This window comes from Phoca vitulina, unplaced genomic scaffold, assembly GCF_004348235.1.
Source record: "Phoca vitulina isolate PV1807 unplaced genomic scaffold, GSC_HSeal_1.0 scaffold91, whole genome shotgun sequence".
NCBI classification, from domain to species: Eukaryota; Metazoa; Chordata; class Mammalia; order Carnivora; family Phocidae; genus Phoca; species Phoca vitulina.
In genome coordinates, this window is record NW_022589794.1 from 2,231,383 (window position 1) to 2,245,264 (window position 13,882).

Sequence of the window (13,882 nt, forward strand, 5' to 3'; positions counted from 1 at the left end):
GCTCTCGGGCAGGGGTCTTCGGTCTGGCTCTCGAGCAGGGTCTCTGTCGCCTGAGGGTTTAAGTGTCCAAATACCCAAGTTACGGAGCTGATGGCGCAAATCGTCATGACGTGAACACTTAGAAAATTGATTCCCAGTCAGCACCCCACATCACTCCCAATTCCTGCATGCTCAGCACCCCACTCCCTCATAACCCCCGCATCCTCAGCGCCCCACGCCCCCATAACCCCCCCACCCCCGCCCCCCCCCCCCCCATAACCCCCGCATCCTCAGCGCCCCACGCCCCCATAACCCACGCATCCTCAGCGCCCCACTCCCTCATAACCCCTGCATCCTCAGTGCCCCACTCCCCATAATCCCCACATCCTCAGCGCCCACTACCCCCATAACCCCCGCATCCTCAGCGCCCTACTCCCCCATAACCCACGCATCCTCAGCGCCCCACTCCCCATAATCCCCGCATCCTCAGCGCCCACTACCCCCATATTCCCCGCATCCTCAGCGCCCCACTCCCCCGTAACCCCCGCATCCTCAGCGCCCCACTCCCCCATAACCCCCGCATCCTCAGCGCCCCACTCCCCCATAACCCCCGCATCCTCAGCGCCCCACTCCCCATAATCCCCGCATCCTCAGCGCCCACTACCCCCATAACCCCCGCATCCTCAGCACCCTACTCCCCCATAACCCACGCATCCTCAGCGCCCCACTCCCCATAATCCCCGCATCCTCAGCGCCCACTACCCCCATATTCCCCGCATCCTCAGCGCCCCACTCCCCCGTAACCCCTGCATCCTCAGCGCCCCACTACCCCGTAACCCCCGCATCCTCAGTGCCCCACTCCCCCGTAACCCCCGCATCCTCAGCGCCCCACTCCCCCGTAACCCCCGCATCCTCAGCACCCCACTCCCCCATAAACCCTGCATCCTCAGCGCCCCATAACTCCATCCTCAGCGCCCCACTACCCCATAACCCCCGCATCCTCAGCACCCCGCTCCCCCATAAACCCTGCATCCTCAGCGCCCCATAACTCCTGCATCCTCAGCGCCCCACTACCCCCCATAACCCCTGCATCCTCAGCGCCCCACTACCCCCCATAACCGCTGAATCCTCAGCACCCCACAGTCCCCATAACCCCTGCATCCTTAGCACCCACACCACCCTGACCCCCCACATCTGGGCTTTCTGATGTTCTGACATCTCAGTTGGGCAGTTCTTCGTAAAGTCAAGGGGAAGTGAAGCTGCAGTTATTTCCAAGAAATGCAGGATTTATAAAGTCGATGGAAGTGACTCCCAGAAGCTGTAGGCAAATGGGGGCCGGCTGCCAGACCAGCTGAGCGTTGAACAAAAGTGACAGTGGGGCAGGGACTGGGCCCCAACACCTGTCTTACACCAACATCTGGGGTCTGCAGAGTGGGCGAGTGCGCTGTGGGCGCTTTGTCAGGAGCGCTGGGTGCCTGCAGTTGAAATTTGACAGAACACTTGGGTGTTTCTGCAAAATGACCTTCTTTCTGACCGTGCTGAGAAAGGGGGCACAAAATGAGGATGTTGAAGTGCATGTCCTCTGTTTTAATGTGAAAAAGAATCAACGCATGACTTATTCTTGGTTGCTTCTAAGAATTGGCTTATCACTGGAGGGAAACGTTAGGGGAAAAAATAAACCTGTTTTAATGGTTTAAAGTCTTATTTTCCATAAAACTCCATTTTTACCATTGGCAATGATATTTTGGTCCATTTTCAAGGAGCTGACTTTGATTAATTGTTTGTGGTTGAAGGTGTGCTCAGATAGAGTCTCCGTGTGTGTGCGTGTGTGTCACTGCGTGTGGGTGTGGCCCAGGACGCTCAGAGCCCCCCGCAGCGCGCTGCGCTTGTCCACCAGCTGGTGGTTTCGGGCGCCCCTGCACTGGGAGTGTGACGGAGCTCTCCTCTGCAGTGCACTTGCTCCCGTGGCGGCCATCATCCCCCCGCCCCCCGACATTCAGCCCGTGATCGACAAGCTGGCAGAATACGTGGCTCGCAACGGCCTCAAGTTTGAGACCAGCGTCCGTGCCAAGAACGACCAGAGGTGAGGAATGGAACGCGGGGGATGTGTGGGTGTGTGGCATTTCACTTAGCTTGGTTTTAGTCTAGCTACGTGATTCCTTTCATTAATGTTTTTAATCCTCGTGTGTTTACATAAATACGTCTTATAATCACCTTGCTGAATTACTTACAGTTGTGTGGTGGATTTTTTGTTTGTTTTGTTTTTAAGAATGTTGAAGCTTACCTAAAACAGGGCTGGAGTTCCTGCTTTTCAAGAATCTGCCATCTAGGGGGTGGGGACGAGGATGAAGGAGGGCACCTGTCCTGGGGAGCACCGGGGGGTGCATGGAGGTGTTCAGTCAGTACCCCATGCACCTGAAACGAATATCAGACTGTTTGTTAACCAAATAAAGTGAAAATAAAAACTGGAAAGATACATATGCCAGCTAGAAAAATACAAGTTTAAAAAAAAGATACGTGGGGGCGCCTGGGTGGCTCAGTTGGTTAAGCGACTGCCTTCAGCTCAGGTCATGATCCTGGAGTCCCTGGATCGAGTCCCGCATCGGGCTCCCTGCTCGGCAGGGAGTCTGCTTCTCCCTCTGACCCTCCCCCCTCTCATGCTCTCTCTCTCATTCTCTCTCTCTCAAATAAATAAATAAAATCTTTAAAAAAAAAAAATAAAAAAATAAAAAAATAAAAAAAAGATACGTGTTTATAAAGAAACACAAAACAAAGAACCAGGGAAAAGAGTCTGCCATTTAATCAAATAATGTTCCACGCCTCGGGTGTGAGCCAGCCAGCATGAGGTTGCGCTTACATGTGATTCTGTGACCGCACACGGCTGTTGGGGTAACTGGCTCGAGTTAGTCGTTGGAGAGCATGTGGGACAGCGTCTGCTCGCAGCGAGCCGTCTGGAGGAGCCCCGTGTGTCCGCGTAGCTGACTCGTCCTCGTCTCTGCTCCTAGGTTCGAGTTCCTGCAGCCCTGGCACCAGTATAACGCCTACTACGAGTTCAAGAAGCAGTTCTTCCTCCAGAAGGAAGGGGGCGACAGTGCACAGGTACCTGTCTGCGGGGCCGGGGAGGCCGGGAGCCTCTGTGTTGGCTGGTGCACAGGTGCAGGAATACTTGGTACTTATTCTCAGGACGCAGCAAAGGGCTCCTGGCTGTACTCCGTCTGCGAGGGTCATGCACCTTTCAGAGTTGAAACCTGTGTTTGGGATCCTTTGAAAACTTTGACCCCTATGCATAGTTCATTGATGATCAGCGTGTTCTAACGGAGAATCCTGTCTCTTGAAGCCTTTGATGTTTTGGTTGGCTATTATCTTTAACAGCTTTTGGTGGAGGCCCTGTTCCCTGTTTCTTTTGCACTAACATATCTGTCCGTATGTAGAATGTGAGCGTGGTGCTCATGGCCAGTGCTGGCCCGGCGCTGCCCGTGGTGGGGCCTTTATCCTGGGGGCGGCCGGCTGCCGTGCAGCGTCCCGCCGTGGGACTCGCACGCCTGCTGGATGCCGCTCCTCCTGTCCTTGTAACGCTTCTGCTGCAGTGCTCCCCTGGTTACGTGGGTGCCTGTTGGGTTCAAACCTATTTTGGTAAATGATGTAGGCCTTGCTTCTTATCAGTGGCGTTCTTCAGACTTGTATCTGTAATTGCTCAGACTGATAAAAATGACTCATGTGCAGCCGACGGGCATGATCTGATACTCTGGAAGGGTTCTCAGGCATCTGTGTCCGAAGAAAAGGCAGTGTGCGTCGGCCCCCGAGACGGCGTTACAGCTTTTAGAGGCATTCTGTCCTTCCAGAGGGAGAACCTCCTTGCGCTCCCCCTCTGCTGTGTTGTGTCAGGAGGTGGCAAGTCAGTCTGTCTGTCTGTGACAAACCCTGGGTGGCTCTGACGGCGCCGTTGACCGTCATGTTCAATCTCTAGGCTGTGTCAGCACCAGAAGAGGCTCCTGCAGAATCTGCTCCCGAAAAGCCGAGTGACGGTGGGGAGGAGGGTGTGTGTGAAGACTCGGCCGACGCAGCGAGAGGCGGCCCCACGGGGAAGAAGGAGGCGTCATCCAGTAAGACTGTGGCAGACGGGAAGCTGGTCAAAGGTAGGCCGCTGCCAGTCCCGCCCTCGCAGACGTCAGGTCAGGTCGGGGGTGGGGGGGTTCGTCACCTCCGGGAGGTTGCTGTCCTAAAGCTCCCCTACCTCGCGGTCTTTCCTCATTTGGAGTGTGGGGCCATTGGGATAGGAGCTCGTCTGAGGTACAGCTTTGTCTCGTGGTCTGTTCTAGCAAGTTTAACGGAAATGTTCAGCACGTGTCCCGGGTGTTTGGTTCCTCCTTGGACTCTGGCAGCCACGCTTGCGTACGGACTCTGGCACCAGTGAGATTAGTTGTCTCTGTGTCCTGAGGCCCTCTCCCGGGCACTCCTCCACTCCCTGCACCTTGTCACCATTTATGTTCTTAGAACGACTTTCTTCTGTTCAGACAGGCCTACACAGAAAGCGTCGATATACTAAAAAGGGTGGGGTGGGGGGCTGGCACAGGTCAGTGTGGGTGAGACGTAGGAAGCTGCAGTGAGTCCCACGTGGCAGGGACAAGAGAGACTTGGTGGAGTACCAGGCACCCCACACAGGGCCGCAGTCCCAGGCAGAGGCCGCATGGCCGGAGCTGCATGCAGGTGCACACAGGAGGCGTGGTCAGAGTGGTGGCTGGGTGCTGGGGGGCGCGGCCCCACAACCAGCTCGTGGGGCGCTGGGACTTTGGTCGTCGCAGGTGCCAGATCAGAGGAGTGACTGCATCCAGGTGGTGACTGTGAGGACACCCAGCAGAGAGTCGCCTGGAGCTGTTGGTGGGGCTGATGCCGGACACAGAGCTGCAGAGAGTTGGGGGAGGGCGAGCTGCTGGGGCAGAGGTGCTTTGCATCGAGCTGCCTTGTTGGATAGGGTGGTGATCTGGAGTAACCAGCCCGGCGCAGATGGGTGACTGACCGGGGAAACTCAGTCGAGCCTCTCATTCCAGGAGTTACCTAAGCACACCTGCTGAATCTCTCACCCTTCCCAGCCACCTGCAGACTCTCATCGAAATGACAAAGGAACATAATAAGTGGAGAATAAAATCAGTTGTTGCTGCAGAAGCAGGGGGAGGTATTTACTATCCGTGTTTCAGAAGGACAGGCCAGCCCGCCTGGAATTTAGTTCATAGAGGAGAGAGGGACACTTTGGGGCTCGGTGGCAGTGACCCCCAGGCCATGGCAGCCTCTGCCAACCAGAGAGGGGGCGGGTGGGAGGCCAGAGCAGCCGGGGGCAGCAGGAGGCCTGCCCCTCAGCCAGGGCTGCCCCCACACTGCCGCGATCGTCGGGCAGTGGGGCAGCTGGGACCACACGGCCCGCTCCCCTCCCGCTGCGCTCAGAGCCGTCTCACAGAGCCCGGCCCGCGCCTGTGACTGTCGGGTGTGGAGCCGCGGAGCGCGTGGGTGCCAGGGTGGCATCGCGACTGAGTGTGGGACATGGGGCCGCTGGTGGCCGCGCATCCGCAGGGGTCGCCTAGGAACAGCCTCCAGACGGTGAAACACACTGAAAGCCTGAAAATCACCCCGGGTGCGAAGATGGGCTGCAGATTGTTCTCAGATCTCCAGGGGAGGAGGTGGAGGTGCAGGAAAGCATCCAGAGAGAAGAACGGGCAGGTTGTGCCCCGGGCGGAGGAAAGGCAGATTGGCACATCAGACCCGTATCTGCAGCAATAAATGCCAGATAATTAGGGTGTGTCTGGAATTCTGAAGGAGAAGTATTCCGGATGCTCCCGGGCACAAAGACACTTCCAGACGCGTCAACACTCCAAAATAATGAGTCAAAGAAATCTTTTTCTTTTTTTTTAAGATAACATTTTTAAGTAATTTTTACACCCAACATGCGGCTTAAACTCACAACCCTGAGATCAAGAGTCACTCGCTCCGCTGACTGAGCCGGCCAGGCACCCCCAATGGGAATATTTCTTGTCAAAAAATTGTCAAATGCAGCAAAATTGTCAAACAAAAATTTACATAGCTTTTGTATGCTCAGTGTTGGTAAAGAAAACCTGTGACAAGCATTCGGCTCAAGAACCTAGAACGTTGGAGCGCCTGGGTGGCCTAGTCAGCTAAGCGTCTGCCTCCGGCTCAGGTCATGATCCCAGGGTCCTGGGATCGAGCCCCACGTCGGGCTCCCTGCTCCGCGGGGAGCCTGCTTCTCCCGCTCTCTACTGTTCTCCCTGCTTGTGTTCCCTCTCTCGCTGTGACAAATAAATATTAAAAAAGAAGAAGAAGATGGGGCGCCTGGGTGGCTCAGTTGGTTAAGCGACTGCCTTCGGCTCAGGTCATGATCCTGGAGTCCCGGGATCGAGTCCCGCGTCGGGCTCCCTGCTCAGCGGGGAGTCTGCTTCTCCCTCTGACCCTCCCCCCTCTCAGGCTCTCTCTCTATCTCATTCTCTCTCTCAAATAAATAAATAAAATCTTAAAAAAAAAAAAAAAGAAGAAGAAGAAGAAGAAGAACCTAGAAAGCATAAAACGCATCTGAGGAACGCAGGAGAGGGGGAACAGTACGTGTCAGAGCCGGACCCAGCGAGGATGTAGGAAAAGGCCAGTGAAGCATATTGTTGTGCAGGCGGATAGGATACACAGCATACAGTGGGTGAAGAAAATCAGATTTTCCGAGTGCGCAGGAATAATAAATATAACCCTAAATTTGAATGAATTTGAAAATAAAAAATTGGGAAAGTATAAGTTGCCACTGTCGTGTCGAGAAGAGGTAGTGTGATGGACGTATAGGTCTGGAAGAACTTAGGGGACATGCACGGGTTCGGCCAAGTCCCAGAGCACAGGCCGCTGGAAGGACTGCGTTGGGTCAGGTTTGCTCCCACAGGAAAGAAGAGCCTGCGCCACCCAAGGCCCGTGGGAGTGCGGGGCGGCCCGGGGCCCGGCGGCAGGTCCCCGGCAGGCGCCGGCGTGTCGTGCAGTGTGGACGGCGAAGCTTCTTCAGTGCGAAAGTAGCTCACGTCGGCAAGCCCGGCCCCCCGTTACGGAGAACAAATGAATATGACTTCAGCCTCACGTCTGACAACAATAGTTCCAGACAGATTATGTATTTACATGAAAAAAAAAAATCATAAAGCAGCGCCTGCTTGGCGCAGTCACCAACTCGATTTCAGCTCCAGTCGTGATCTCGGGGTCCTGGGATCCGGCCCTGCGTCGGGCTCCGCGCTGAGGTCACAGCCTGCTTGTCCCACTGCCTCAGCTCCTGCACACACACTCTCTCTCTTTAAAATAAAATCTTTTTTTTTAAAAGAACCATGAAGATGGAAGAAAATAAAGGTAATTTCTTTTTTATAATCTAAGAGTTGGAATAGACTTTCTAAAAATTGAAGCCCTAAATCCTAAGGAAAGATTAGGAGGTCTGACGGGGGCAGGACCTGGACGAAGTTCAGTGACAGACGGCTCACACGGCAGGAGGAGAAGCGGAGCTGTGCGCACTGTGGGAAGAGCTCAGCGCCCGCTGAGAAAAGACAGTGCGGCAGAGGGGAGTGGACTGAGGACACGGGCAGATCACTCACAAAAGAAGAAAAGTAGCTGGTCAGTAAATAAATTTTTAAAGTGTATCTTCGTTAACAAAATGCTGTTTTTTGCCTCCCAAATCAGTCAAGTTAAACACAGCGCTCAGCGAGGGAGAGGCTCCGGGCCGCGGGGACGCGAGCTGTCTTCGCAGGCGTGCAAGGGCGCGGCCCCTAGAAGACCGGCCTCCGCGCCGACAGCTGCGGCCCAGCCCGGCGACCCGGCCGGGTGCTCAGGGTGCTCACTGCAGGCGCGTAGGCTCTTAGAAGTAAACCCTCGGCGGTGGTCGTGGGAAACTGTGAAATAAACTGGAGCGTCCAGAACAAGAGAGAATACTCCGGTTTTTAAAAATGATCTCTGCTGACCCGGAAACATGGCACGGCGCTGTGGGAGCAGGTTCTAATGCTCCGGCGTGGCCCCGTTCACGTGTGTGCGGGCGGCTCCTCCTCACGTCTGCGCTTCGGCGGGTCTTCCGTTTTGTCCGCCGGCGGCTTCAGAGTTTTCCCTAGAGCACGTGGTTACTTCTGAAGGCCGACAGTAACGAGCCTGTTCCCTTATCCGTGGAGTCGCGTCTGCTGCGGAAAATGGAGGCCTGGGCACTGTGGGCGCCTCCACACGCACTGACTGCTGCTCGGGCCTGGCTCCCAGCCGCGTTGGCCCCACGCCCTGCAGCCCAGGGTGAGCAGGCTGTGGACACAGGATACGAAACCCGCAGAGGTGGGGAGGGTGGAGGAGAGAGGCCAGGCCGGTGTCCGTGCGCTGAGGCTGGAGGAGGCGGAAGCGGGGGAAGGGAGGCAGAGGCCGGGGAAGGGAGGCTGGCAGCGGCAGGCCGCGCAGACGGAGGCCCGGCAGACGGAGGCGGGGCTGGAGCCAGGGCGCATCCTAGCTGCAGGGGATCCGGGGTAGGTTCCCTCACACGAAGGCAGGTTTCCCGTCCTCCGCGCTCTGGCTCCGCTCGCTGGGGAAGTGACTACCTCGGTTCCCCGTGTGTGAGCGGGGAGGCCAGCAGCACCCCTGACGAGGCTGCGCACTAGCGAGGTGAGGCCCGCGGGCTGTCACGGTGCTCCCTTCCGTTACTAAATTAGCTTTAGCGTCTGTGTCCAGTAACCGTGCTCTTTGGCCTCGTTTCACACGCGTAAATGCCAAGTGTCCTTACAAATGTTGTGTTAGCACAGAAAGTGTTCCGGAAGCTTTCATTTTAAAATATGACATTTGTGGAAGGCTGGTTTTTCTGTTTGGAGGAAGAGATGGTTTGAGAACCATTAAAGTTATCTTGAGATAGAATACTGTAGCCCCAAGTCTGTGAGCAATTTTGATTAACATTCAAGTGATTTTTTTGCCTTTTAAGTTCAGTTGAGCCTGTGTTTGTTAGAGATCATATTACTATAGGCAGTAAAGGGTTAATATTAAACTTGTTTTTCGGGGCGCCTGCGTGGCTCAGTGGTTAAGCGTCTGCCTTCGGCTCAGGTCATGATCCCAGACTCCTGGGATCGAGCCCCACATCGGGCTCCCTGCTCAGCAGGAAGCCTGCTTCTCCCTCTCCCGCTCCTCCTGCTTGTGTTCCTGCTCTCACTCTCTCTCTCTCTCTGTGAAATAAATAAATAAAATCTTTGAGAAAAAAAAAAAAAAAACTTAAAAAAAAATAAATAAATAAATAAACTTGTTTTTCTCAGAAAATTTCGGGGTGTACAGACGCAGCGTGCTGTGATGAGCACACCACCCCGCTACCCCCGCTGCCCGCCCCACAGTCCCCGACATCGTAGCATTTCAGCCGTAGATGATGTAGCGTGCCTGCAGACGATGGGCTGTGTAACACACGCACAGGACAGTGGTTACCGTGGACTCTCCTAACAGACCGTGCTTGGGACCCCTGTGTGGCCTCTGGGCGGGGTCTGTCGTACACGGGGGCGCAGGCGGTGCGACGCTGACTTTCCGCTTGACTTACCAACTGTGCTTTTCCCAGCACTGAGCACCTGGGTGTGCTCTGGCTCGAGGTGATTGTAGACAAAAGGTCGTTATGTTTCAGAGATCTGGGGTAGTTACGTACTTCCAGCTTGCGTGGCCATGGAGCCGCAAAATGCTGATCATGGGACCCGGAGGGGCCAGCTGGGCCACCCCTCCCCGTGTGCGGTCACCGACAGACATGCCCCTTCTGCTGGAACCTGCCGGTTTTCTTACGGAAAATGTCGAGCACATCCAAAAGCAGCATACCTACCCAGAACGCCCTTCCTGCGTTCTCAGAGTTCGCTGGTGTGCACTGCACTTTAAAATTTCCCTTTGCTGTGGTTTACTTGGATGTCTTTCATTAAATGATAATTCATGGTTTTTAAAAGGGAAGTACCTTAATACAGTCGATTAGGTGTCCTTAAGAACCACCTTTACCCTAGTGTCCGAGAGAGCAGCGGACTCTCGAGTGCGTGCTGAGTGGATGGGGGGGTACGGGGAAGAAGATTATTTCCTTTTGGGCCTTTGTATTTCTCTTAAGTTAAAATTCCCAAATATTCTTGGGGAGAACACGGAACCACCTAAGATTTTGTGACAGCAGTGGTCTGACATGATGCCTCGCATGAAGTAGGTGCCTGTTACGATGTTTGCTGAGTGAGGGACTGGGCCCAGTAACCTTCGCTTTGTAAGAAGAGGCTACTTTATAGGGTTGGGATTTTTTAGAAATATCTTTTTATAGAGGAGTCGCATCATATGCCTGTTTGACCTATGCAAATTCAGCCATATGCTGAGCCCAGAAAAAGAAAGAAAACCCCAAGGAGAATTGACCCTTTTCAAACGCAGCAACCCTGACTCACTCTTAGCGCCTGCGTCCCTGGCGAGGCGTGCATGGGGTCCCCCCGTGAGCCAGCCCAGCCTCCCTGCGTGCAGCGTGCGTTTCAACAGCCCCCTCTGACCACACAGGCGCAGGCCGCTACCCCTAGAATCTCCCTCTGCGTAAGATGTGGCTCCACTCGGGACGCTGCCCCGCCAGCCGATGCTCATGTGGATGGTGGGGCCCGTGAGGGTTTCTGCTCTGTGCTTCCAGGTACCTAAAAATGTATCACCATTTTCACTTTTTTCAATAGCTTCATTTGCTCCAATAAGCTTTGCAATCAAGGCCAAAGAAAATGATCTACTTCCCCTGGAAAAAAATCGTGTTAAGCTAGATGATGACAGTGATGATGATGAAGAAGGCAAAGAAGGCCAAGAAAGTTCTAGTAGTGCTACAAACACTAACCCGGCAGTTACCCCACCCTGTGTAGTTGTTGAGGAGAAGCGGCCTCAACTTACCCAGGAGGAGCTAGAAGCGAAGCAAGGTTTGTCATTATGTTTTCAACTTCTTGAGAGAAAAAGTACGTAAACACAAGGTTGACCTACTAAGCCCGCAGTGCAGACTGCCCACTGGGACCTCCAGTCTTTGGACACCAGAACCAAGGGGCTTCAGTGGGGGTGTCAAGCATGCGGGCACTGCTCTTCACTAAGCATCAGACGCAGGACCCCTGGCAGCTTGTTTGTTTCTAGAGTCTGCCCACAGTGCTTTCATGGGGGGCGGGGGGCCTTTGCGCTCTGACCACCGCCTTGGGGCGAATGCTCAGCCTGTGTTCCCGGCTCGGGTCCTGTGCCAAACAAGGAGATGCCCTTCTGTGAGGCGGTCTGCCCGCCGAGCCTTCAGACCCTTCAAGGTGACGCAGGCCCAGGCTGGGTCCCGGCCAGGCTGCCGGCTGCCCCCAACACCACCAGCACCCCCCCAGTCTCCCACCCCTCCTCCAGAACACACTGTGTTCTGCACTAAAGTAGTTGCATTAGCAGCTTCTGTGTGTTCTCCCCGGGTTTGTATGCTGCTTTTCTGTATATGCATGCACGGATGAAGCAACATTTGTAGAAGGATGGCTTACTCAGACCTGGCCTCGTGCATAGTTGCTCTCAGCAGGCTCGGCTCCGCACGTGAGTCTGAATCCACACCGACTGCCGTAACTGAGCAATGTGTCGGATCGTTTGGAGTAAACCTTGTAATGCAGCATCCCTTAGCTGGGGATGAGTGCCATTCTCAGGTTTCCATGATTCCAGCTCTCCCCGCTGTGGAATCCCATCAACCTTCTGACTTTGATTCTGAAGGTGAAATACTAGAAATACTAATAATACGCATTTTGAACTAATTCTCTCAAAATTCAATTTGCCGGATTTGTTTATCCTGAAATTTGGGTCACATTAATCTTTTAGAACAACTGCATTGTATTTCGTGGCCCTTTTTCTGCCTGTGAAAATTAAGATAGCAAGGTATTTATAAAATACCACATGTTCTAAACATCGCTGTCTTCTGTTTATTCCTTAAGCAAAGCAAAAGCTGGAGGACCGACTCGCAGCTGCTGCCAGAGAGAAGCTGGCCCAGGCGTCTAAGGAATCGAAGGAGAAACAGCTTCAAGCAGAACGTAAAAGGAAAGCAGCTTTATTTTTGCAAACCTTAAAAAATCCTCTGCCAGAAGCAGAAGTCGGAAAAGTTGAGGAAAATCCTTTCAGCGTGGAGGTAAGTTAAAGTCCACATCAGCGTTCCGTGTAGAAGCGTGTGAGTGTGGGTCTCCTGCCCCAAGGGGGCCCGGGAGAGTGTGGTCAAAACCATCAAAGCACCCGAGGCAGGTGCCGGGTGCGGTCTCAGAGACTCGGACCTCTAACACCGGGCCGGGAACCTCTGCTCCCGAGAGCGCATGAGGCCACTGGGGGCTTTCCCGGGAGGGACGTGCATCCACCTGGGGACACACTCGGCCAGAGCACTGACCGCTCGGGTCCACGTCAACACCAGTACTTGAATTCCGTGACCAGCCCTCCGCACGTTTCCTCCCCTGCCCCGGGCTCGGGACAGGGCTTCTCCACTGTCCCCAGCCTGTCTTGTAGTGGCCTTCCCCAGTGATGGAGAAGGTGCCCTGTGCTCTTGATCATGTGGACGTCTCTGAGAGTCTAGGGCTGTGACTCGAAACGGGTTTTGGCTGCACGTATTTGCTGGGTGTCTTTCTTTCCCGAGGAAAACCTCACCCTGAGTTCCGGGCTCCCGCCTCCTGCTGCCAGCCAAGCCCACCGTCTCCCATCAGGAGCCAGGCTGGGGCTCGGTCAGGGAGAAGCAGAGGCCGACATGCCTCCCCTGGGATGGTTGCGGCTCGGAGTGGGCTGTGTGCGTGGCCTGCATTGTTCTGAGGCCGTGTGCACGCGGAGTGGATGGTGTAGCTCGTGGAAATCTGCATACGGAGCTGTTTTAGCTGGTGACATTACATGGTCACATCTGTATTTCCTGACAGCGTCGTGTTTGAGTGGAAACTTGGTCACGGCCGGAATTATTCATCGTTGATTCGCAGTTTCCCCCAGTCTGCTGTGTTGCCTCCTCACAGCCACCAGAATCCTCTCCTTGTAAATACAAGATAGGCTTCAACTTGGGCTTTTTTCCTGTTTATCCACGGGTGGCGTCTCCCACCTTTCTTGTTTTCACGCACGTGTTCTGAATCTGTCATACGTACGTTAGAAATGAGTGTTGGTGCTTCTTGTTTAAATCACTGAGTCAATCTTCTTGCATATCTAGTGGAGAGATTGTAATTTCTAAGCTATTTCAACAAAAACATAACGGTAGTAGCAGATGGTAATAATGTCTTTAATTGCTTTGAAACAAAAATACTTTAATTACATCGGCAATTGTCATAAATGAGATTCACCTGGAAAGTATTTTAGCCTAAAGCAGCTTCTGGAGACAGGTTAGCCTGCCTTCGCGGGCCGTGCTGTGCACACTCCACTCACAGGTGCTGGCATGCCCGTCCCCCCGCCCCCCCACCCGGGTGTGGAGCTCCGGCATGTATGGGGGCTCGGGAGCTGCTGGGGTGTGGCCCCCAGGCCTGTGTGAGCCGCCTGTGCAGGGCAGCGTAGGGACGTCCCTCAGAAGGCCTGGCTCAAAACCTGGTAGGATCTTGTGACGGCTCATCTGCTTTGACTTTGATTAACAGCGGTGCGTGCGCATGACGCAGACCGTTCACATGCAGGGGAGAGGCACGGATGAGGAGGAAGCAGGCCTCCCTACTCGTGTGTTCCTGTTTCACAATTCCTATGGAGTTTTTATTTATTTCAGTTTTTATTGTGTGAAATAAACATATATACAACTTGTCACCTTAACCCTTTCTGAGCACACCGTTCAGCAGCACTGAGTACACTCGCATCGCGTGCCGCCGTCACCACCCTCCACCCCCAGGGCCTTGTCATCTTCCTGAGTGAGACTCTGCCCCATGAACCACTGGCTGGGGGGCCCCTGGCGCCCACGCCGTCTGTGGCCGTC

The 13,882-nt window shown here is 54.4% G+C and overlaps 1 protein-coding gene across 2 annotated transcripts in view; it reads left to right on the forward strand.

The window, feature by feature from the left end:
- SFSWAP (splicing factor SWAP) overlaps positions 1 to 13,882 on the forward strand; it is a 69,315-nt gene that overhangs the window by 31,348 nt on the left and 24,085 nt on the right. For both annotated transcript variants that reach the window (XM_032396318.1, XM_032396319.1), the window contains 5 exons: positions 1,931 to 2,062; positions 2,985 to 3,078; positions 3,947 to 4,115; positions 10,662 to 10,892; positions 11,910 to 12,100. In XM_032396318.1, the coding sequence (XP_032252209.1) occupies positions 1,931 to 2,062; positions 2,985 to 3,078; positions 3,947 to 4,115; positions 10,662 to 10,892; positions 11,910 to 12,100 (817 nt within the window). The remainder of the gene's footprint in view (positions 1 to 1,930; positions 2,063 to 2,984; positions 3,079 to 3,946; positions 4,116 to 10,661; positions 10,893 to 11,909; positions 12,101 to 13,882) is intronic.